The 27802-nt window shown below is 28.3% G+C and overlaps 1 protein-coding gene across 2 annotated transcripts in view; it reads right to left on the reverse strand.

Annotated features, from left to right (window-relative positions):
• Positions 1 to 5524: 5524 nt before the first annotated feature.
• The window catches only part of LOC132922802 (zwei Ig domain protein zig-8-like), a 348605-nt gene continuing 326327 nt past the window's right edge, over positions 5525 to 27802 (reverse strand). For both annotated transcript variants that reach the window (XM_060986521.1, XM_060986516.1), the window contains 3 exons: positions 21334 to 21461; positions 11093 to 11261; positions 5525 to 10615 (listed from right to left, as the gene is read on the reverse strand). In XM_060986521.1, coding sequence (XP_060842504.1) covers positions 10497 to 10615; positions 11093 to 11261; positions 21334 to 21461 — 416 coding nt within the window. In that variant the 3' untranslated portion in view covers positions 5525 to 10496. The remainder of the gene's footprint in view (positions 10616 to 11092; positions 11262 to 21333; positions 21462 to 27802) is intronic.

The raw sequence follows: 27802 nt of genomic DNA on the forward strand, positions 1-27802 counted from the left end.
ATATTAGTAAAATGGTAATATGGAAATATTAAATTACATAATTACATAATAATAATTTTAATTTTTAAAATCGTATTCAAAAAAACAATATTATAGAACGTTATTGATATAAATAATAATCTATAGAATATACAAATTTAACATTTACGTGTAAAATTATTATTGTCGTTCGGTTAGACTCTAACCGTTAGAGTAAAGCGGTTCGATTGCGTATACTATACATACTCTCAGCCTGTAAGTATGTACTGCTGATAAAATATATTATAAACATTATAGTGGTGAAACGTGTACGTTATTTGCACTTTGAACTTTTAAGTGCGTTTGCACTTTTCAAATTTTAAATTGATTTATATGCTAAGTTTAACAGACTGATGTGATTTTTTTATTATTATTATTTTAAAGCGAAGAGAAACACGTTAAAAAATAAATAATATACTTACTGCAGCAGGCGAAATAAGTTTTTCGCAGCGATCCGTGTTTAAAATCACAAGGTGAAACAATTTATTGCTCGGTAGCAATAAACTCACAAAAGTTTGTACTCTGCGATACGTGAACGACTTAAACGATTGCAAGGATCCGCAGGAAACCCAGACTATACGCAACGCATTACGGCATGCAACCTCCATGTAAAATACTAAAATATATAATAATATAATGAACCTTATTGTGGTCACTTATTTTCTTATATGTAAAAAGTAGAATGTATTCGAATGGTATAATATACGCATTCTACGAGCAAGAAAAACTCCGGTGACTTACCTTTAGAAGGTACTTCATAAAACAGATAAGTTGTCTTGTTTTGTAATATTATTATATATTGTGCTGTCTGCTGTCCTATTTACTTATATTCAACGGTCTACTAACATTGTTCACAATAATGTCATATTATATTTGTTGGAAATTAGACAAGTACACGAACACACACACAAACATTCAGACATAGGTAATACGTCTAACACACCGCACATTTTCAAGCGCACATATTTTTATGTACCGATCACTGTTGTGATCATTTTTATAACAAAACACGAACACTTGTTCTTAACGCTGCATTCCAACATGTTCTTACAACAAAACTTTATAAACAAATAAAAAAGCACCATTGATATTATAATACAGATAATAATAATTCATCAAAAGTCTTTCGGGGAAATGTTGAAATTTGAATTTAGGTAGAAATTTAGATCAACTTATAAGCACTTCCCTGCACTAGCTATAGAAAGAACTGTAAATATGAGAATAGCTACTGCATTCAGTATATAAACGCCGTCAGTTTGGAATGCACAAGAAGTTACTTTAAATAATAATAGCTATAGTAACATAGACAAAATTATAGATTTAAAATCAACCCATTAAAATTTGAAATAAAAAAAGATTATTATGATTCGCGTCTGTTAATATGATACGTATAATGACTGAATAGCTTTTTTTATTACGTCATAATTTCAGTGTAAATATATATTTTTATGAATTTTAATTTTGTATACATTATTTAGAGTACCTACGGCAATTTAACCTAATTAATAAACACGTGATAATCTTACCTTTTTAACATCGCTGAGTCTGCCTGTGGCGAATAGTATAATACCCAGTCAAAAAATATAAACTACGTGAAATATTTAAAAATGTTGAACTGGGTAGGTTAAAAATTGTTTTCTGTGGTCCTGGTGTAAATTAACATCATTGCAAAACCAATAATTTTAAATAGTGGAAAAAATATTTTAACAATATAAACAATTACATTTTTACTGTTTATGTTAACAAAGGTATATTTTTATTGCTGTGGGCGTTATGGCGTAATTTATTCGATTAAATTTAATTATTTTAGCTTGTAATTGCAGTTGGTTCCGTTTTATTAAAATACGTTTAGAAATTGGGAATTTAGAATGTTCACAGAATGAGATTTCCTAACTTGTTTTTTATTTATTATTTTTTAATATTTGAATTAAAATTAATTTCCGATACAAAAACAATAAACATTTATTGTTGGCTATTGGTATTGACAAATATATGTATAGTGTTAAATAAATAATATTTGTATCGGTCGCACAGCTTATTATTATAGTGTTATTATTATAAAGAAAACGTCAAACAACGTATTCTGTTTCAAAAAATATAAAACTTACATTTATCGTTGAAATATATTGACGTATATTATACTACATTATTATGCAAAATAATATTATATCTGACGTCGAGATCCGAACGGTGTCTGCTACGGCCGAGTAGGCAATGCTGTCGGTGTCAGTCAAACCACCTGCAAGTGATCAGACCGAATAAGTAAATTGACATTTTTCTGGTTTGATAACGAGAAAATATGCATCAATGCCAAATATTGCAATGATGTGTGATGCTGGTGTTGGAATGGAAATCCGATTGTCGTCTTCGGCATCGACGCGGCCAGCCTTTGTGGGTTCGACCGAACCGGACGTGGCAACTGGCTATTTCATCGGTCCACCGAGGAAACCATATAGTTCGATGCCGAACATGTACATTACATTTAGTGCAACTGAAGAAACTGTATCTTAGTGCATACCTATGCAAGTATCGGCTGAAGTTGAAAACGGATCAACGAAATCGGTTTATGTGCACGTTTTTTTAGATCCTGAAATAACCAGCCGCAGAGCTGGAACACAGTTCAAGGAAACCACGATTCGACGTGGACACCGTTCGTGGTGGAAACGTACTAAAAAATTCGTCCGTCGATTGTTTTGTTGTGCGTAATATAGGCATGTCATATAGCCTATAGTTTAAAATAAAGTGATTTTTTATTGACTTCAAATTATATTAGAAAAATAATAAGTGAAGTTATATGGAAGAAACGTCCTGTACATAGTTTATAATGTTTGAACTTATAACTGCGTGCGAGTTAAAATAAAAGCCGGTACTTAATATTATATTGGTATGGCTATTGAAAATAGTATTGTTTTTCACAAATATATGTTTTTGTTATATTATTTTGTTGGTTTTATTTTTTATTTTATGCATTATTATTAAATAAGGTCAACAAGAATTTGTAAAAATGTTGTCTTTTTTTTATTTTACAGATTAAATTTTTTTTTTTATAGATAATACATTTTTATTCTGCGTAGGTACTCCGAAAATTCTTTCAAAATACCCCCAATAGCTGGATTCAGATTTAAGTAATCGCCAAAGTGCCGGAAATATTAAAAAGGGTATCAATATCAGATTTGATAGGTTCTCGATTAAATTTTGAAAAACCAATACCTACTAACAGCTGATAAAACTGAGACTTCGACTTATTTGTTGCATAACACGTCATCTTTTGTTAATTATAATAAAAATAACAAGAATAAAATAGTTGACTAACAGGATGGAGATGAGCTGGAGCTGTATATAATATATATTTATACAGTAAATTCCCGTTACAAGGAATACCAATACAACGAAAAATCTCGTTATAACGAAAGTCATAGAAGTCCCCTGAGGAAAAGCAGGACTTATAAAGAGCTTATTCGAATTAAAAAAAAAAAAAAAATTCGGTCCCCTGGAGTTCGTTGTAACGGGATTTTACTGTTTATATATATTATTTGATAAGAAAAGTTAATTGTTGTAACCTTGTGAGAAGAGAATATGTAGTTTATACGGGAGTATACGTTACAAATACCACATCACGGCGGCTCGTGCTGTTAAAAAAAGGGAAAAATGTTGTTTTCTCGCCAGTAAATACAATAAATAGTGAAAAAAAATTGAAATTGATCATGTGGTCAATTCCGGTGACAAATAAAACTGTAACGGAACTTTGAGTTAGCTATGGTAAGTAGTCATGACAAAAATGCATCGAGTAAAATGACGACACCTCGGCCGTTTGCTCCATAAACATTATATTAATGATTGTCTATTAAATTATATCAATGGTTGCCGGTTGGCTCGAATTTATGCAGTCGTGCGATGAAGGTGGTTTTTAGTGTGACTATGTGAGGCATTTTTTACGTACATGCACTGCGGGCGGCGTGGGCCGGTGTAGCTGACGATTGTAGTAACCAAACACTTGCTGTGTATAATGGTGAAGGAAGGGAACAAGGGAGTATTAGTGCATATAAATGTTGCCGCCGTAAAGGCTAATAACTAATTATTCAAATATTATATTTTAATAAATTGTTAACTGATTAATTAAGGTAAAATGTTAAGTTAAACATTTTTAGAGGTCTATAAAATCTGTGAAGTTATACACTGTTTTCAAAAATGCTTATATTGTCCAAAACTATTTTAGTTTTTATTGAAATACATTATGCTATAACATCATGTGTATATTATAATATATTATAATTTATAGAAATATTTATTTCTTGTTAAGTTAATTTTATTTTTTGTCTCTATAGTGATTAGTATTTATTAAAAATAAATAAATACATAATAACCAATAACAATATATATAATGTATATACATGTATTTATTCACAATATGTTTACATAGATAATAACCATGTTATATTATATACTGTTTACAATAGTATAATATAAAATGTACACGGAAAAATGTAGTGTGGCAATCCGAAATAATACGTGTGGATTATATTATATCTAAGCATTTTACATATTTTGTTTTATTTTTATATAATATTATAATTAACGTATTATTAATAATAATATATTCAATATTGAACATAATTATTTAGAAACATTATATTCAAACAAATTGCTAAATAGTACATAAAATCAATATATATTATATTATATTATTTATAGTAGTAATAATAATAATAATAATAATAATAATAATTATAATAATTTGTATTATATTTTACACAAATAATATAATACATTATTATATAATGTAAATTTAATATATATTACAGAACATTATAATAATAATTATAAACCATTGAATTTGAAAACGATAAATTTTGATTTTCTAGACGAGTAAACAATCACTATATTTTATATTATTCTACTAGAGCTGGTATTTAACAAACAATCAGACTTATACGTCATAAATCAAATATAAAACAAATTTCGAAATAAAATTTAAAAATTTAATAAAAACAATAAACAATAATATTTACATATTTTATAATGTATATACGGACTGACATTTTGCGCACGAAGGGGGAGCATCGTGTTACAGCATATTATAGGGCACGTAAAGGTACGTTAATGTTTTTTTAGATTTGAGTTTGAGGAATATATTTTGAATATAACATGTTATATACCGCGATGCGCGGGTGAAATGGAACAACGATAATGGGTATTCTGTCGTTCGGTCAGTAACTAATAACTATGCGTAGGTACCTATGTACTCGTATTATATTAATTCGTACACGAACTCGGTAAGTTTAGACGTTATGAGTTATGACTGCGTACGGAAATTTTTTTTTTCTTCGTCGGTCCTTGCGCGTCGTGAGCAACAATACAACAGCCGATAAGAAACCGGCGGTCGGGCGAATTTCTTTGTTAGTAAGGGGGTGAGGAGTGGGCTATCTTATCTCACGTCACAACCTGTTTTTTTAAACATCCTGCGGCAGCCGGGCGAGTCACTTGAATGTAATTTTCGCTTTTTATCCAAACTCGCCATCTTTGTGGTAAGCGGGAGCGAAAAAAAAATGTAATTGCCAGTGACAAAAATAAAAAAAAATATATATATATTATATTATATTTTAATATACCCTTAGAAAAACAGACAACGAAGTTATTTTGTGATGCTGTTTTTTATTGTCCCCGGACTTTCAAATTAATGATATTCAAAGATATTATCAACGCGGACATGCACGTTACAGACTGCAGAGACATCATAGCTATACAGGGTGTTTCATCAAATCTGTTCAAGCCAATAATTTTTATTTTTCAGTTTCATATTATTGAACGGTTTGAAAAAATTATTATATTTTATTACAATTCCACACGAATATTGAAATGTATACAATTATTTAGTTTACCATTTAAATCATTATAGTGATTATAATATATAGTATTATATGCGTATTGATATTTCAAAAATTAAATGTCTCAACTAAATGTCGGCCTTTTTCGTGTAAGTTGTGTGGTATAATTGTTACGGCACCGAAATATAAATATATGTCGTTGTGAGGTTCAGAAGATGTATTGCGATCTTTCAAGGGTAGGTTAGGTGGGCTGAAAGTCATCTCCACTCGGTCGGTTCGTCGTGAAGACGAGATTAGACGGTTCATGACGCGGTCAACTGGAATAAATACGGAAACGGGTTTGTCGCGGTGGGACGTTAAAACGATAGAATAGTGTAATAGTAAAAGCGTCTGGAAACGAGGAAAAAAGAAAATCCGTCGTACAACGTGTAATAATATGACATTTTCTTTAAGACGTATTATACGACTAAATGCGTTCCGGACAAGCCGCCACATAACGTTATATTTAATTGTACGACACTGCACGCCCCATCGTCTTCATTCGTCACCATTCTTTTACAGATTATGAAAGGGACATTTTTTTTAGATCACACTAATAGGATAATATGAAATAAGATATCTTATTCGTCTCGATAACTGACAATTTTTCAAGATATATAATAGAATAATATTGTATTCGTCCGCAACAGCTGAGAATTTTTTTTTAAACATACGCGTCGGTTAATTGATTGAAATTTATAAATATCGACATCTAGAGAAATTTTTTTCGGTGGTTTCTTAGATAAACGTTTATTAGTCACATGATCATTACTTGACTATCTCTTTAATTTTATTTCTTGGGATTTTAATTCAAGATTTCGTGGCCTTATTACATATTGTCTTTCCAGCGACTCTTTAGAATTTATTTAATATCGAAAATAGCCAAATCACTTATCTAACTTATCTATAACTTATAAGCTTTAAAATGTTCATAAAAAACAAACTTTGCCTTATGGTAATATTTTTATAAATTAATGTTGTTTCGAAATATGAAATTATATAAAAACATGATAATATGTCATTGAAAAAAATATTCATTACAAGAAATAAGCAATTAATAATTGCCTTGAAAACGCTTACATATACTTTTTATTAATTCCACATAATTAATATAAATTACAGATCAAGAAAACGAATACATTAAGGCTTAATGATTAAGCGATCTTGAATGACAAATAAATGATTCATTTTTCAGACGGATGGCAGTTTTATAATATGAATCCCTACGCGTATCATACCCATGGTAATATTATTGTGTATACGATTTCGTTGCATTTAGTTGTTGGCAAATTTATTAAGATTTATGACGAAGCTCTAAACATAGCAATGTATCTGCAATACACGGGTTGCCCACAACAAATATTCCAATTAAATCTCATTCTGCTATCGAATTAGGTTTTTTCTAATTAGGTATTATGGCTTGAGAAAATAAAAAAAATCACTTTATCGATCGAATGACAGAACAAAATTAATTTACGTATGTTTAAAAATGATTTTAGCGCTTATAAATTGTTTTGATCCTTATAAATAACCGCGATAACAACGTCGTGTCATATATTATAAGTCATCTTCGTACATTATATACCATAATAGGATGGAGTTGTATATTGTTAATTGTAAAAAAAAAAATACTACATATATGTACTTTATATAGTATTCTAGTACTATTAAACTATATATATGGCGTAAATGGACATTTTTGTAAAGGTCATAACGTCTAATGGGGTTTTAATCGATTATAAAATTATTTATCTACGCAACGTTATGGTTGATTTAACTCATTCAATTTTCCGGTGTGTAGATTTTTTTTAGTTTAATTTTGCGCATTAAATTTTCTGGAGCGTTATTATCACCGTAGTGTTTAGTGATATATACAGATTTCATTATAAAGTAAAACAAAAATAAATACGATACGTCATATAAATTATATTTTCAGGGGTGTATTTTTTTAAAAACGCATAAAGTTATTAATATTGAAATGATTTGTTTTAATGTTTATTCGTTGACGTTAAAGTCAGAATTAAAAGAACGATTTTGGCATACAAATGTAATAAATTAAAATGTATTCATTAATAAAAGGCTACTTGGGAGTTTTCCCTTTGAAATATATTTTTTTTATCATAGGATATAATTTTTTAATTATTTATTTATCTTGTATATATAAATTTGAATATATTAATCGAGTTTCAAAAAAAGTATACTAAGAATGGTAAAATCGTAAGGAAAAAAAACGAATTTACAAATTCAAATTTATAAATATTTAAAATAATAATAGAGCTTTACAATGTTGAATAAAGGTATATGAGGTGTACTTACAGACACCATATTATTATAATATTATACATTGTGTAAAAATCATGCCTCGAAACAAGTTTTTAGACATTTTAAAACAAAAATGATTAGAGATAAAAAGCGAATCGATCTAACTATGCATAATGTTTAATAAACACGTAAACGCGATTTTAATAGAAAAAAAAAAGTTCTAACTAGGTACCAGCTGTTCAGATTATACATAATACATTCTATATACCTATTGAATAATGACTTCGACTAAACGTGCCTGTTTTTTTACCAACTATGTTTAGATGGTGGTTGGCAGCGGTTGGGCTGACGTCTAAAAAATGGGTATGCTGTAGCGGTAGTAAAACTGTATCGCTGTTTTTAGTTATCATATCATAATCAATGTCACTTTTTATAATACTATCATTGTTGACAACAAAACGAAAACGTATTTCGATGATATTGTTATAATTGTTATTCCGTATACGTCTCGTAAAGTGTACATAACATTAAATTATATACGTTACACACGTTTTGAATCCCAACCGTAACGACGCGTATAGTATTATGATATAACGTGTATTACAATATCGTTAATTTATCGGTTCCAAACCGTCACGAATGGTTAATTTTTTACCCTCTCCTCCAACTGGACCGTCGTTCCACCCAGTGTTTACGTATACAATGTTCCGAGCGTAACGTAGTAATCTGTACGCGCGCAAACAAGCGTCAATAATAATAATATCGCCATTGTCGGATGTAATTTGGTGCAGGCTCGCGCATCGGGGAAAATGCGTTAAAATAAATTCTAAAAGAAAATTTGACGGGACGTACAATTTATAAAAACAACACCGACGTAGCGGTGATCCATATAATGCCGGATACAGTGATAATAAATACGAGTATAATAGTTACAATTCTTTTCTCTTTTTGTCTCTCTCGGTCGAGGTTTTTCTTCTATTTTCTGTGTATGATGCGCTTTAAACATTTTTAACATTGTCGGTCAAGTTCACTTGTATACTGAATTAATCTAACTGATTTATCTGGTTTCAGATTGTTATATGATTTAAGTTTTTAGGCTTGAAAGTAATAATTGATACATTTAATTAAATAATAATAATTTAAATTTATTTTATGGTATACATACAATATCTTGTACATGACTAGAAATGTTTACAAGAACAACATCCAATCGACAGTCAATGCATACACATAGATTCATATCAGGTGATATATAGATCAAAAGCCAAGTACCAAGCAACAGATGAATCATTTAGAATAGTCTTGTATTATACACATATAATAAAATATACACACATTAGGGTACATAAATCTATACTCAGTATACCCTATATTGTATAACATTCGAAAAGGCTGATCAGATACCCCTCCTCATTCCCTAATTGCACACGTAATTTACAGTGACGATTTCATACAATTTATATTACATGCTGTCCAGTTATATATAGCAGGGCGAGATTACCCCTCTTCGATATTCGTTCGTTTTTGTGGGTATGATGTTTCCGTTCGGGCATGTATAGCCGGCAATACGACGAAATATGCTGCGTACGAAAAATAAAACATTTTTATTTTTTTATTTTTACAACAAACGACCGGACATTAATTACTATTAAACAATTTACGGTGACGCGATAACAAAACGAATACGCGTCGAAAACCGGGGAGTGCATATAATCGTACGAGAATTTAGATAGTTATATGTATATAATATGTACAGAGCAACAATTTGTAAAAAAAAAACAAAACAAAAACACGAGTGTTTTCCAGTGTTTAACAACGACTTTGCGGGAAACAAACCAGCTCATAGTGTTTAAGCGACATCTATATAATAATAATAATATCCATACACCGAACGTGCGATTGACAACAAAGTAGTGGATAATATGTAGAAAAATCCTGTACAACGTTTATAATAAAATTATTATTGTAGTAATAATATTTACACATTCGTTCCTAAAAAAAAAAGAAAAAAGGAAATAACACAAGCACACCTCTTTTGAGGGCGGTGGTCTGTTAAAAAGTCACATTGAACATAATATTTTAAAGGAATGAATCTGATGTTAAGTGCGATTCGATATCGTACAATATACCGTGGTATACTCGTGGTTAGTCGAAACGAGAGAATATATCACGTCCGGCTGCGCACGCATGTTTTTTCGGTCTAACGTTTTTTCCGTTTTTGTATTTACTGTTTTAAATTTGGTTATCATTATAGCTTGCAATTAAATGTAAATTTTATATAATAATATAATTTATATTATTAGAGTAATGGTTGCTGGAGAGGAGCAGATACGGGCGGCAGGCGCGTGTCTATTATCTTAACTGATCATCGGTCCTGGTGAACGTCCAGCTCAGGATCATCACGCACAGTATCGTGATAGAACTGTTGGATAAGCCGGCCGAACCGGTCTGCATGGCTGCAGGACTTTCGCCTGTAAGATAAAACGAAAAGAAAAAAGTACGACGTTGAATTAGTATAATTACATTATTAATTAGAGGTATACTGTAATGTTATTTAATTAAAAAAAAAAAAAATTTATATGCTCCGTACTATTATGTAGGGTTTAGATATTGTAACAATGTAAAGCAATTAAAATAAAAAAATATCCTAAAAAATGTATTAAAAGTTTTCAAAAAATGTATAAAAATTTATTGTTCAACAGAATCATTTTTAGGTTTTACATTACAATGGTAAAAAAATATACGGTGCATATAATATAAAAACGCATATTTAAAATATGTTAGTATTTATAATATTTTAACCTGATTTGAGCCAATGAAAAAATAATTATTTTAATAATCCATTATAAAAATAAAAAAATATATTTAAATATGATATTTTAAAAAAAAATACCTAGCTATTAGATAAGAAATACACACATTATTTATACTTATTTCTATAAACTTACCATTTAGGACGTGTACTACTACACTGGATAAGTCCGCATTCGATGGGTTGCACGTGTATTTGCCAGAATCTGCTTGCACCGCATCCTGTATGAGCAGGTAACTGACAGTCACGTCTCCCTTTTCTGTGACCACGCTCACACCTCCGCGAAGGGAATCATAGCTGATCACCTGAAAAACAATTAGTCAAATATTAAGCCATTGAGTTAAGTCTTTGTAAGTATCCGACTAAACAAAATATTATTTTGGAACTAGTTGCAGGGCTGTGAATTGAATACACCTAAAATCCCCCAAAAATACTCTAAACCGAACAATTGAATACATATTATTTAGGCAAAATTAGTTTTTGAAATGGCTTACAAATATTTATGCGTATATATATATAATTCAAAAAAATGAATTTAAATAGAATAATACATTTTAAACTATAAAATTTAATACAGCACGATTGTTGTCAATCTTAATGAAATAAAATATACTAATATATTATATGTTAAAACGTGAAAATAAACTAGCATGTAGGACGTAGGTAAATAGTCTGCTGCATACAAGTTGTCAAGTGTACATTTTCATTGACTAGTCATTGTAATGGATGTGTTAAATTTGAATACAACGATAAATCATTATTATTATACTTGAAAAAAGAATTTATCGGACAATCCAACTTTTTGGTAGATTAACAAAGTAATAATATTATACACTTTTCAATAAGTGTTCGTAATTTTTTTTTAATTATTTTAAAAACTACTAAGAATTGTTTAATATGTTTATTTCCTAAAAGTATTGACTAGATCAAATTTTCAACTAAAAACCTTCATTGAAGTTGATGAACAGAATAGTTTTTCTATTTGAAAAAGTGTCTTTAGATACAAAAATAAAATAAATAAGTTTCATTAAAAAATCAATAAAATATTCGCTCCACTTAGAATCTAAAATAAAATGTCACCTACACATTTTTAGTATGTTATGTAAAACGAATGCTTATCAAACTTTTTACCTTTTGTGTAAAAACCAAAAAACCATTTTAAAAAAAATCCCGCAAACGCGAATAAATTCACTATAGCCCTGAGGAATTATTACAATGTTGTGGCCGTTTATTGTGGACATATTTTGTTGTTTCATCACCGAGTACCCTATAGTTGCACTTTCAAAACTTCCAAACTTGTGTGGTTTTGCGTCAGTCCTACGAAAATTCGTTTCACTAAAAAAAACAACTACCGAATATTATATCATAATATAATATAGAACCTAAACTCAGTTGGACGCAAGACGTAGTGATTTCGTAGTTTTTAGCTCAACTTTCTAGAATATGGAAAATAATACTAATTGACTATAATCAAACATCATACAAAATACGATTTTCTGCAGACATAAATAATAGTATATATGTGATATTATTATATTTACTTAGCAAACGTAGCAAACGATTATGATTCTACTTTACATGAATTACGTACAATGAAAATATATTATAATCTCAGTTCTCGCGCTTCAACATTGTCATTATTTCGTCTACTACTTTGTTTTTTATATTATGAAAATGTTTTGTAAAATCCAATGAATTCTCTGCATACAAAATTGTATAAACATTATGTTTTTTATACCTTCACATGGTATTTTTGCATGTAGTCATCACAACGGTAAATCTACGTTGAATTTAAAATTTTATAATAACAATATGATATAGAATACAAACTAATCGAAATAATCGAATACAAAATTAATTGAATAGTATAGGTATCTGACAATAATAATAATAATAATACAAATAACAACAGATTGTTTTAAAAATTATGTTGCCAAATTAATATCCAGTTGTCGAAGTATTTATTGTTGGAATGTAGGTAGCTATTCGGTAGTACTATACAGTTTTCAAAAATATAAATAATAATAATATGCGATCATCAATCTACAATATATCAAAAATATATCAAAGAACATGATTTAATAACTGGATTGACTCTCGAACGGTTTTCGTTATAATAATTATAATATTTCAAAGGAACTTATAAACGTCATGTTGTTTAATAACCTATAGCGTAGGTACTCAAGATTATACAATCGTGCTCTTAATAATAAGTATGATTTCCTTATAGTTAATGGTCTGGTTTAGTATAGGTTCTATACCTATAATAATATATTATATAGTCATAGTGTCGATTGTTTTAACACGCGGAACGATATTAAGCAGTATGTTGTATAGTATAATTAAATCATAAATTATTTACATTATTATATATTATATAAAGTATATGTATATGTACGTTTTACTCCCTAAACTATAATTAATATTTTATTTTTTATTTTACCTAACCTTTTTTTTAGACTTTGAGCAAGGTGGTAAATTTATCGATTAAAAATGTGTGTATGTTTTATTTGTATCTATAAACACTTTTTGGAGCAATACAAATATTTTGGTTTTTAAAAATGAGGATAGTTTTTAGTAGAAAATTGGATATAATTAAGCAACTTTCCATAACATCATGCACTGGGAATGGAAGAGTATCTAGATTGATAATTAATATGATTTAAAAATATAACAGAAATTTGTTACTTTTTTAAGCATTTATAAAATTATAATATTTCTTTATAATTGATAGTAACGAGGAACGTATTGATTATAGAAGTTTTAGTTATTTATTTTTTTTTAAATTTTTAAGGAATAACTCTTGTTCTCATAAAAAAATTTTAATGTCTAATAAATTAAAGAAAATAGTAAATATTATAATTTTAAATTATTATTATGAATAATACAAGAAAAACATAATATAAATGTTTCGACTATTGGTAAAATATGATAAAATTACACGCATATTTTGTATTACATCATATTATTAAAGCCTGTAGTTAGTTTTTAAATGGTCGATTAATAGCAATATGATTTTCATAATAACGATGTAGAATCGCACGAACATAAAATATATATATAGGGTGATTTATTTTTCAACCTTAGATACTCATTATTTTGAAATGTCAACTCAATATAATACTTGGAAATATTATTTTATCTAATTTAAAGTCAATAAAAAATATGATTTTCGTAAAATAAATATATTTTTATTATGTACTCTTTTTATACACATAATTTTTGTAAGCTATTTACTTTTATAAATGGCGAAATACATTTTTAATTTTAAAATCTGAAATAAATTATTTGTAACATTTCGATATATACAAATTTAATTTCGATTAAGTTGTTTATTATTAAAGGTAGTTAAACTTGTATAAGTTTTAATTATATACTTATAGTGAGCTTCTAAGTAATTGCATCTTACAAAATGTTAGTTCACTAAACCGATCAACAACACTTTAAATACTTATTAGTTATAACTAATTAAATACTCGTTCGAAATTCAATTACCATAGATAAAGTTACCTTGAAAAATAATTGTACTAAAAAAATTGAATTAAAAAATGTGTGTTTAAAAAAATAATAAACTTTAAAAACAATTATGATAAGAAATAGTAAATAATATTTTTATTACATAAATTATTTAATCGATGATTTTGTAATATATTAATAATTTGGTGGCATAAAGTGACTTTATTTCCAATCAAATAGTGTTTATAACAAGAATACTAATATAATAGATGTTTGTTGTTTATTCGTGAAGTTTAACACATATACGGTTTCATGATTAAAATGTGTATATAGTCAATGTTAGATTTTGTAAACAATTTTTAATGTACAGCTATTCCGTGGACCTTTATCGTATATCGTATAATAATAATCTGGTATAATGTCTATTATGGAAGTGTTACGTTAAAAAAACTTGAAATCAGACAAAAAATGTGTCTATTGAAAATTCAACGACTATATTATTATAAATCCTATTATATTTACATATTTCATATGATATATTATACAAAGCTTTGCATCAGTTTGGTTGCGTTCGTTTCGATTATTCTTTTACCCCCACTCACTGATGAAACGCAAAGTCAGTAAACAATATTATAATTTATATCGAATTTGCATAAAACGTGAGTCGATATACGCGTGTCGTTATATATGTATGAGACAACTTTTGTATTAGCCATACATACATACATACATAATATGTGCACCGTAACCATGAATTCCGTTTGAAAGTAGTTGCCGGAGAAAAGTTTACGGCTCGGTGTACAATAATATCGACGATAACTTCGGTGAATCTTGAATATATACGCGCCATAAGCGGCTTATTGGGTTGTCCGCGTAGCGTAGCGCCGCTCGACATAAAATATATATTTCAATGTTTTTTTCCCCCTCTCTCCGACGTTATTTCGTAAGTATATTCATTCGAAACTTCCATTCTGTGTATAGCCATTGCCAGCTTACACACTAATAATAATAATAATTCATGTCGGACTTTTGTATTATTATAATATATACGTTTATATTTTAGCACTTATTTCTCGTTTAAAAAAAAATATTTCTCGGAGAATCAAGTTAGAATGAATATGCACCACCACCACGTCGTTTGTTAAAAATGAACAATTAAAAAAAAAATGTACCAGAAAATAATAAAAAATGTACACATACAATATTTACAAAATCGTAAGTATATGCTGTATATATATATATATAACATATTACATTTTATATTATTTTTAGTTGTTAAAAAATACAATTTTTTATCATAAAATATATATTTAATAAAAGCCATGAATTCATAATTTCTCAATTCAAAACAGAATATTTTTTTTAAGTACTTTGGCATATAGAAATAGAATTTTGGACGAATAATGTATGAGTTACAAGTATCTAATGTTCATTCGAGTGAAGTAGATTGGTACATGGGTGTTTTGGAAAATGTCAATCTATTACTACTCTTACTGAAACTTTAAATACTTATAACGAATAGATAATTCTTCCAAAATTTGACTAGTAAGATCAAAATAACTTGAATAATATTCTGCTGAGGAATATGAAATCAATAATGTATATATTGTCATTAAAAAATAATAAAAAAATTATAATATTATATTGAATAAAAATAATAAAATATTTCATTTTTTCCCTGCCAAATATGTTGTCTTGTAACAATTTAAAATTATGAAAAGGGAACATTTTCAAAATCTTAATTATTTTCTAATAGAAAGAGTACTACGTTATCGATCACTACTTTTACATAATATTTGTTTAATCGTTTTATTGGATTGAACATTTTTGATCTTCGTGTGTATAATATTATCACCGACCAATATCATTTGAAACTATTTTTCAAAGTAATAAGACAATTTTTATAGTTATTTATCTATTTATTATAAATATATTATCTAATTTAGAAGTATAAAAAGTACTTTTTGTTTATTTCTTTTTATTAGTGATTTATCTAAAATATTATTTTATTTTGTTATCGTTATTTTTTCCACTAAGAAATATAAATAATATAATATTATTATTATTGTAACATATTACACGTGCCGTATCCAAAATTCTTAAAACGCATGCAATATGTTTAAAACATGATGTTATAAATTTCAATCATACTATTAAAACATATATGAGAGAAAAATGGTACCTATACCCTAAAATTGTAGTTTTGTAATGTTCAACAAAATATTTTTACTAATTGTAGTTAATAATGTCCTATATTATTCTCATGTTTTTGAATTTAACGCACTAAAAAACAATGAATAATACACGAACTAATCGACATTCAAAAATATAGGAAGTATACATAAAATTCTAAAATATGCAAAATTATAGGCAAAATAAATTGAATAAAACAATTTACAATGATTTTATTCTTTACATCTTATAAAAGTAGTTATACAGAGAAGCGTAAGGATTTATTTGAAAAAATAATAACGATGATAATAGCAAGAGAACGAACATTTAGAAAAATATAATATCCAGAAAGAAATAACTTAGAAAGAAGATAAACGAGAGGAGAGGAGAGTTTCAACAAAAGTAAAGCGATGTGCAATTAAAGAGAATATCATCTGTATATATATTTTTTTTTTTATTAAATTAAGGCTTCAAAAACACAGGTTATTAGCCTACATTTAGACAAATCTGATTAACATACATAACATTTTAGTACAGAATTACAGATAGGGATACATTATTTACAGAAAATTACTTAAATTTATATTGTTTAAAAATTTGCTGAATGCATCTGTGTTCTCATCATTGCGAGTTTGGTGGATTAAAAGTGGATTTTTGAATTAATATTATATTATGTATAAAATTACAAAAAGCTTTCTATTGTCAAAAAAATTAAACGGGGTGGAGAGAAGGCTGTTCTTAAGACAAATACAATTATATTTAGAATGGTAATAATATGTCTTAAATTTAATTTGTCTCTCATTTATTTAATTTAATGAAATTCATCGATGTTATTTAAAATTATTAATCTCACAGATATATCTACAGCTCTACACATAAATGGAATGGAATATATTCATGAGACAAAAATATTACGTTTGTCCGTAATATTATCAGCAATTTTTGTACTATGACCACGATTTGTCCACAAAAAACATCTTGGAAATGTATTACCGTTAATATTGTTTACGGTTATTATTATGAAATATAGAACTCGGTCGTTTTTTATTCTTGTTTTTTAGCCGTTTCGTTAATAAATCCGGCGACCGCTAATCTTCTGTTGCGGCAGCATCACTCCCTCCATTATTATAGACGTTGTTTATCCGTCCGATTTTCAGACAAGCGAACGGCCCATGTCTCGTTTTGCCTACTACACCGAAACTAACTGGGTCATCTAATGATTAAACTCTTGTTACTGCTAAGTTTTGTGTGAAATACACAGTCGTTTTTATGTGTCTGGCGGATCTAACCGTCAAATAGTTTACGTGCACACAGTGTTATATGCGTGGATTAACTGCCCGCTTTCATACCCCATCGTTTAAATAATACCTAATATTATGTTATAATCATTTATATAATATATATATATATATTTAAGAATACGACAGGAATTCGAATATCTGTATCAATATAATCATATGACAGAATAATATTATCCGCATTTTTTCGGGTTGATTGGAATGTATAATAAAGATTTATGTTGCAATGACGCGATCAATAATTTTAATTTATAATAAAATAAAATAAGGAAACAAATAAAGCCAATAATTATTAAAAATCAACGGAGATCGCATTATAGACGTGTATTGAAAGTATGCACGAAAATACTAGTTAACACACTGGGTTATGCACATATTATACATAATATTATTATCATAAATATCTAATAATCAGTGATTACGGATAATAGAATAATGGAATGCAAAATATGTGCATTGATTAAATCACAAATTCTAGAAACCGAAAGAAAAAATTGTATTTTATTATAGAATAGATTTATTTATTTTTTTGTCGATAAAACTGTAGATGAGAGAACTATTTTACGGATCATGTAGGCATTTCATCGATCGGAGGGATAGGGGTCAAACCCCATAATTCCACCACTCCTCACAGTACGCCACTATCGTTGTTGGCTGTCATGCGGTAAGTCATGTATGCATAACAGAACAAAAGCCATATAAAATGTTTTTTTTTAATCGGTTTCGATGGGAGAAAAATAAAACGATTCGTGTATAGAATATTATACTAGAAAAGTATACAATATTGTTCGTTCAATTATTTTTTTTTACGTTCATTTTATAAACTTGAGTGCATAACGCCAAACAATCAAAATGAGACCATTGGGTTGCTTTATAACGTGTGGCACTATTTACGTATATAGAATATTATACAGCAGTGTTGCTGCGGACTATTGTGCTGAAGATTTCGTTAGTGATATTATATATCTATATATTATATTGAAGTAAAGCGAGTAAGCCGTTTGCTTTTAAATGCGCGTGATATTACTAAAATTACTTGAAAATATTTCTGTTTTAAATAATTATTAGTGCTCGGAAATTGTAGAAGTTGCATATTTTTCTATACATGCTTTTGATTTATAGTGGACCAAGTTAGAAAATTATACAATAAAATTTTTAAAAACAAAAATTAATTAAAATGTATATTTTCACATATTTTGTTAAATGTAGAAAAAAAAGTGCTTATTTCTTATCATTTTTTTTAAAACTCATTTATTATTTTCTAAATAAAGCACTAATCTACGTTTAATTTTATTATTTACATAAATTTACACTCAATTATTAAACGTAGGCATATATTTATCTTTTCTAAAAATCCGTGCAAAGTAGCAACAACCCAATTTTCACACTATAACTTAAGTCTATGTATACCAAAATCTTTTGATGATGCTTTATGTTTTGTGTTATGACTGCGACTTCATATTTTCGATATCCAACCAAATATGAGATTTCCATTACGTTTCATTGATATTATAGTTAGTTATTTTTTTAATAATTTTTAATACACTACTATACTATTATGTAATTAATAAAAGCTATACATTTTTTTTTTTGGCATCAACTATTTTAATTTCTATAACTTTCAAGCACTAATAATTAATTTAAAACGTCGTTGGCGTTCGGACGTTACGCCATGTATTTTATGATCATTAAGCTTTTAAAGATATTTTATACTCTGCAATTAAAAAGGAACTCAGCTATTATTTATTACCGTACAGGTAAGCGTGCGCATACCTATATAACAACATTGCGCGCCGCGAGTAATGCGAATCTAACTATATATATACACAGCTATTATTATATAGGTTGGTATATTTTTCGCGTGTTCATTAATTACGTAAATTACATCATAATCCTAATATAATATTGTTGCATTGTACGTATAACATATATATTGTATATAAATATAATATAGGATATGATACCATGGAGGAGAATAATTAAAATCCTAAAACTTTTTTTTATTCTCGTTCCAATAATAATCCGGAGCTTAAAATCGAGGAACTACTACAACACACACAACGACCGCACTTTCGAAATGGCTCTTGTGTATACTATATACATGCAATATACATATAATAATAATTACCAACGATCGCATTTTTCCCCTTCGCTGATGACGCCCTTAACGCTATCATACGTTTGTGTTTAACCACAGTTTTCTCCGCACGTTCTACACGTCGAACAACCATGGTTACACACCATACATGCGTATTTATACGAAAAACGGACGAGTTAAGGAATAAAAAAAAAATCGTAATAACCATATTATATTATTATAAATTATGAATTATAATTAAATCATGAGAGACATAATATAAAGGTACGCCGGCATAAATTATATTTGCACATCGTACGACGATAATGTATAAATGATAGACGTTTAATATGAATTTGAAAACTCAAGAACGCTTTACCTAAAATATGTATACAAACCTACTGTTATTGTTGTTTTGTTTACATATATCATACTGTATGATAATATATAGTGTTTGTATTGTAGGGAAGGGAGTTGGCAGGTGTGTGAGAGAGATGGTCGAAATATATTTGCTTTTGGATAGACTACTAAATTAGAAACAGTTCATTGCAGTGTATGCATGCACATGTGTGCGTATGTAGTGTGATGGGGGGGGGGTATACGAAGGAATTTTAGTTATCAGTTAGCCAAAGTTGGCCTCGTTATATATATATATATATATATTTATATATCGCTTATATATGCGTGTAATTTGTATTATAAAATTTCTCATAAGAAATCGGTCGAGTAGTAGTCTCGAGTTGTATTATACACAATTATTATTGTTGTTTAAATTAAATCGCGTTGCAGTGCCGCGTCCTTAAATATCTTGTTTGATTAGTAGTTTATAAAATCAAACATCGTTTTTGGAATTATTATTACACGAGAGGTGAACGATATTATTATATTTGTGTTAGGTAAACGGATTTTAAATTATTCCAAGACAAAATATTAGTTGTTAAGTAAGTGACCGCTTTCCCGTACGTTAGTATAGTAGGTGTTAAGTGTGTCTCGTCACTGTAATATATAATCATCAATTTCAATCATCAAATAATATGAAAAAAAAGATTTTTTTATTTCCTTTTTTTTCCCCTGATTATTTTACAAAATACTGAGAATTTTCAATTTTGACCTCCTTAAAAATAATTAGATCCAATTTTCTACCGAAAACCTCACTCGAAGTTGATGATCTGAGCATTTTTTTTACTGTAGAAAGTTTCTTCAGACACGAATAATTTAAAAAAAAAACACACACTCATCATTGTAAAATCAATACATTCCTCTCGCTTCGCTCAGAATCTAAAATGTCATAACTATTTCAACGTTTAAGAGTCATATAGATATGCCTACTAATTCACGCGTTTAAGACTATTAGTAAGCACATAATTTACATACCTCGTCGTAATGATACCAGAAGATGTAAGACGGCGGCTCCGGGCTGAACTTCACGATGCACGTCAGATTAATGGTACTTCCTTCATTCACGTGAATGTCCGGACCACCAGAAATCGAAGCAGATGGCACTACGGAAATTGATACAATAATTTTATTCAATTTTTATTATACAACGATGGAGGATATAATATATAATATAATAAATAAATAATTATTCAATACAGATCTTAATATACGTTAATTGCATTTAAATAGTTTTGCCAAAAAGGTCATATCGTTAAATGATTATCACACACAAGCTTTCAGATTTATTAATACGACACCTTTATTATATTATAATAATCAAATCATTATGATAAATAATGTCTGAAAAATAAAACGTTTTAGTGGAAACTTATACATTTGATTAATCATTTTAATAAATACAATGTTCGTTAAGAGGATGACTACGTCATATCAAAAAATTGTTTGTTAAAACCCATTTCACGCAGATAAGAACCATAATCCAGCTATAATCATTTTAGTATAAAAAAATTCTAAATTTTAATCATAAAAGTAATACTATGACCATCATGGATGATATATTTATTTTTTCAATATCACTAATACAAAGAAAGTTATTATTGTTGTAAAACCTGTTATTTTTATTTTTGTCAAACTTGGGTCACTTTTTTTTACAAAAAAATATTGTATTGGAAAAATAAAACTTATAGCGTACGAAAAGTTTTCTTCATTTTATAGAGAATATTTCGTTTTTTATATTTTAGAATTCTCGTTTTCCCCCGCATGCAACCGTTTTTAAATATAATTTCGTAATAGTATACAACAACTATGAATAGTGATAACTAATTCTGTAATAGATTTACTTAAACATCATTATGTATATAAGTAATTCAATATATTTATAATTTTGATTTTCCTTAAGATTTAATCTAAATTACCTTTATTAACCCCCTTGAAAACTGAAAAGAGAATTATATTATGTGTACGATGTCCACTCAAACTCAATAAATTAATGAAAGCTATTTATTTTTCCTTCGGTGTATAAAATATATTAGATAATGCAGTTGGGACGTAGGGTTGATGAGTTTTTCTATAACTATATGATCGATTTTCAATATTAATATATTATTATGTAACGAACAATACAGATTATGATTTATTCAAAAAATATAAGTTTTCCTTTCGGATATTGAGCATTAAATATTTATGACGAGTAGTAAATACACACAAAGTTATATATATATATATATATTTGTAAAAAGCAATCAAAATCGCTCATATTTAACTAACTATTGTTTAAGTATTTCGAGCGCGTTCCAATATAATATATATGTATGTATTGTATATAAATATATATATTATAATAATAAGTATACATATTTTATATATTATAAAAGCAGCTAAATGGATAATTGAAAAACGTGACTAAAATGCATTAAATCGCTCGACGACATTTCGTTATTAAACGTAAGTGTAGTTCATATATTTGACTACAAAAGTAGAAGACGGTTAAGTAAACATTATAAACGCCATTATGTATATATATTGGTATATTTATATATTATGTGTTCGAAACATTGGTGTTAAACATTTTTGTTCGTTGTTTATATTATTAACAAACATCTATGCGTGCTTTCAATAACTCACTAACTTGAATTCAAAATATAGAATAATAATGTATAAAGTGCCACACAGATACACACTCACAGGTAGAGTCAGAATAGCTTTAAAACTTTATTGGGAATTTATCGAAATAGAAGGATTTGAGTTTGCGGGACTTCTGCGTGAACAACATAACAAAGTGGCGGTCCCCTGTTTCCATTAAATTCAAATAGAATTTCGTAATATACGTCAATAAATACCAACATAAGAATAAAGGAAAAAGACCGGAAATATGTTTTCCTGCGGTTAAAAATCAAGCGAAAAAAAACGTAACCACTCTAGAGCGCTTTTATAGATAAAATACGATGCTGTGTCCCGCGCAGTTCCTATATTATAAAATACGACATTATAAAACGACGATATTTGTACTTTATATATTTATGTTTAACATCATATTTTCTTGTTTTTCCAATTAAATTATGCCATTTGATTTTCCTATTGATCTTAGGCACTTTTATCATTGCATAAATAAATTAAGATGTTTTGACTAATAAATGTACCTAATTGAAATGTACGTATTGCCACTGTACTAATACGTAGAATTGTACTGAGAAAGTCTTTTCCAAAATGTATATTTCGAAGAAGGGCCCGCACTGAAGTTTTGTTTCGGCTAACAGAAATCTATATTTTTTATTTTTATAGTGTTGTCGTTGGTTACAGAAAATAATATTATATTGAATTATATCATTGTATTGTATAATATTTTTGTATTTTATAAATCACCCAAACAACTTACTATAAAATTATGTATAGGTTACATTTGACGGAGTTTAAAACAGGGTAAATTCACTGGAATTATTCAATTTGATAGTGGAAACGCAAGCAGCATCAATTATAATAATTATTAATTATTATAATATAATAATATAGTGAACGTAAATTTTTTACTTGAGGCTAATGTTTTGCAGTTTGATCGATCAAGTCATATTTTATGAATCTATGCTTTATCGTGCATCCTATTATAGTCGTGAATCAACGAGAATAAAATAAATGTAGAATGAAGGTACGCGTTTATTTTTTTATTATTTTTTTTTTATTTAGAATAATAAGACATTCCTAGCCTATAAGGCTATCTACATCTATGGATACTTAGTAACATTAATTTTTGACTATTTTAACATGATAATAGTTAAGTAGTAATAGCGATAATAAGTAATAACAATAGTGACAAACAATGGTAATAAGTTAAGAATGATCAGACATGTAGACAATAATGAAAATGTGGATAAAGAATATAATATTATTGGTAATTATTATGTTATAGTTTAATATTTATTTAATAGTCATTATCGAATAAGATCTTGCGGACGATTTATTAAATCGTTTGATCGTGATATACTCTTGAATAATTGACAAGGCCCCGGTGTTGGCGGGGAAGAGGGGTAAAACATTTGTTATATAGATACGTCTTATACTTTATTTACGATATTTCATTTTATATCTATAGTGTATTACTCCACTCACAGCTGTTTTTCCCTTTCGTTCGCGGCCTGCGGTTTGTGACTTAAACCCGTTTTTTATGACCAACTTTGAAGTTAAAACTTAACGGTGAGACATATACCTACTGTTCAGGCGGACGTTTTTATTTTATCACTTCTCAAGGTCATATATACGCGTCCGTCGTCACCACATACGTGTACATATTTACTATACATGTATACGACATGCCTTGATAAAAGCAGAAATTAACGAGCAGCGTACACGTCGGAGTGCGCACGTCACACACACGCGCCCGACCGAGGAGTTTATGCCCGCGCCACATCGTCGGGAAGATTAAAACGCGTCGTGAAAATAGTTGTTCGTGAAATATTCGAGAAGAACATTTAGATAATTTCGGCGATTGTACGTCAAAAAACTTAAATTCCTCGGGAAAGTTTGGTTTTATATAAAACTACACGTTTATACGCAGAAAACAAAGTTTGGCCCATTGTCGTCGCGATTCGTTTAATATGTCATATATTATATGTATTATATTTTGTTAGATGCGCACGTCAGTCATCCGACCTGTCGACAATCACAGATACCATCGTATATAAATATATTATTATAATGTATAAATATATTAATACGTATATGCATACATTTATTATACAGGGTGATACCCCAAGTATATATGATATAACCGTTTTTTCCTCAATATTTCAGTCATTTAAAATTTGATTTTGGGAATTTTATGATATATAATCCCATTTTTTACAGTAAAATTAATTATTATATATATATTTTTTTTTAATATTGATATACCTATAATTCGAAATTCGAACGAGTAAATTCTTAGTTATTTAATTTGTGTACTTAGTATTATATTATAAACCCATAATAATGAGTAAGGAAGATATGGTAAATATGATTATTCAAAAATATATACCCTGTACATAATATATAGTATATAGTGACGTGACGTGTAATAAATTATTGTTGAGAGTTTGGGACGAGTATTCAGAAAATAAACTGATGCGATGGTGGAGGTTGCTTCACACGTCGGATTCGTCAGATGAAGAGCGACAGACGTAATAATAGAGACAAAGATAATAATAATAATATACAAAACTTCGACGACAGAGGTGTGTCCGTAAATCACATATATGCATACATCTGTAGTGGTTGTAGTGGTAATGGTAAGGGTGGCAAAGAGCTATTAATTAGTCGACGTAACCTTTATCTTCGGGTGTGCAGGATGCGCATGCGTCGGCGAAAAAGGGCTAAAGGTCCGAAAAATAAACATATACTTTTCAGAGCACTTTCAGCTGCCACCTTATCGTTGTCGTCATCGACCTTACATTCACGCGCCCGAAGCGATACATTTTTTTTCATAAAGGCACAAAACGTTTTATTTCGTGTGAGCGGAAGTAAGGCGGAAGAGATTTTTTTCACCGAATAAAAATAAAAATGATGATATTATTATATACGAATGACACGGTTATAATCTTAGTATATTATAATAATCTTAATTTACAATGTTAAATAATTCAAAATGTATTCGTTTGAAATTTGATATAGATACATTAAAATTAAAAAAAAATATTTATTTGTTAAAATAAAACGGTGTTGAAAAAACATAGTTTGAATTACTTCAAGAAGTGTAAAAATTTGAATTTTGGTAAATATGATCTATCGTGATATAATTAAAAATTCCTATCATTGAATAGTTTGAATAAATGTATTACTAAAAAAAAAATAGGGATGAACTAGTTTAGAAAATTACTCAGTATATATTATACATAAAGCGTTAAATATAGATACGATTTTATCTTAAAAACAAAGTTTTATATTATTTACATAATAGATATTACAATAATAATAAGTGACATTTGAAATGCAATTATTGAAAACAAACGCCACGTGATTAGATTTATTTGTGATATGCTCACCGTTGTAATACTCGTATATATATTATAAACTTATAATTATTGGACGTAAACTGGTCGAGAAATATTTGGCTCGTGAAATTCGAAAATTGAATTGCTCTCGATCCATATTTTCAAAGGTTCCCTTTATCCACTGGGATAATCCAACAGTATACTGCGCCATTCGATCGGTCAATGGTCACGGGTACAACTTTACCGAAATAATACTCTAAACACACTGTAATTACGTATTCACAACTCGTCTCGCGTTATTTCGGTCCTACGTATCGTTATAAGAAAAAAAAATATCAAACACAAATTATAGCCACATGTAATCGAAAAGTCGATTCGTGGCATGTGTATACAATAAATTATATATTTATATTGGTATTGATATCATTAATAATAATAATAATCCAATTTATGCTAATGGCATTCTCCTTTGAAATTCATAATTTTTTTTTTATATTTTTCCTCTATTATCCCGGGCAGTGTACGCGGATAATAATTTAGATTTTGCTTGGAACGAATTTTAATAATTTCTATTTATCCCTCCCGCGGCTTGCACTGTCAAAAAAACATAACCGACCCGACGTCGTTATATTATCCGAACGTGCTACACCGCAACGAAGTTCAAATTGTTTAGTATAAATTTACGTAATTGCAAATATTATACAGGTATAATCAGTGATATATCCAATTAGACACAATGCCACGTATACAATTAAAAAAAAAAATGTCACTGATTTTATATGTGTAGGTATAATAATATATATTATAATAAAATTACTTTATTTTTAATTATAAAAGTATTAATTATTACTTTAAAATTATTCATTAATAAAATATTATTAAAATGACGCCATTTACCTACAAATTGGTAAATTTTGTAAATGTAGACATTCCCCAGTTATTGAAAAAAATTAACAGATTAGTTGAAAAATGATGTTCAATTCATTTAAATCAATATGAACGACATTCAAGAACGTCCAGTGTTAAGTGTATAGCAATGAAGCTTCATTCAAATATCATGACGAGCAAAAACGTAAGTAACGACAACTCGAGTAATAATATGAAATGGTTTATTAGCTTATTAGTATCTTCACTTATATTCTGGTGACTTTAAAGATTGGGAAATAACTCTATACCCGAATTTACAGGATTAGGAATAGCTAATCATCAAGGCTTTAATCAATGTAATTATAAAACTGTTTGTAGCACTAAAAACTGTGCTTGAAAAGTTGCAATGCAGCGGAAATGTTATAGTTATATTAATTTCACCAATAAATAATTTATAGTGTACACCTATTTCATTAATGTCAATTAACCTAACTTTTCATTAGATTAAGTAGTGAGAAAATCATTTAAGTAATAACATAATTTGTTTTATCATCATTGAAAGTACTAATCTTGGTAAATGACGTCAATGATCGGTGAAAGATGTGCATTTGAGTTTA

Source organism: Rhopalosiphum padi, chromosome 1 (genome assembly GCF_020882245.1).
Source record: "Rhopalosiphum padi isolate XX-2018 chromosome 1, ASM2088224v1, whole genome shotgun sequence".
NCBI classification, from domain to species: domain Eukaryota; kingdom Metazoa; phylum Arthropoda; class Insecta; order Hemiptera; family Aphididae; genus Rhopalosiphum; species Rhopalosiphum padi.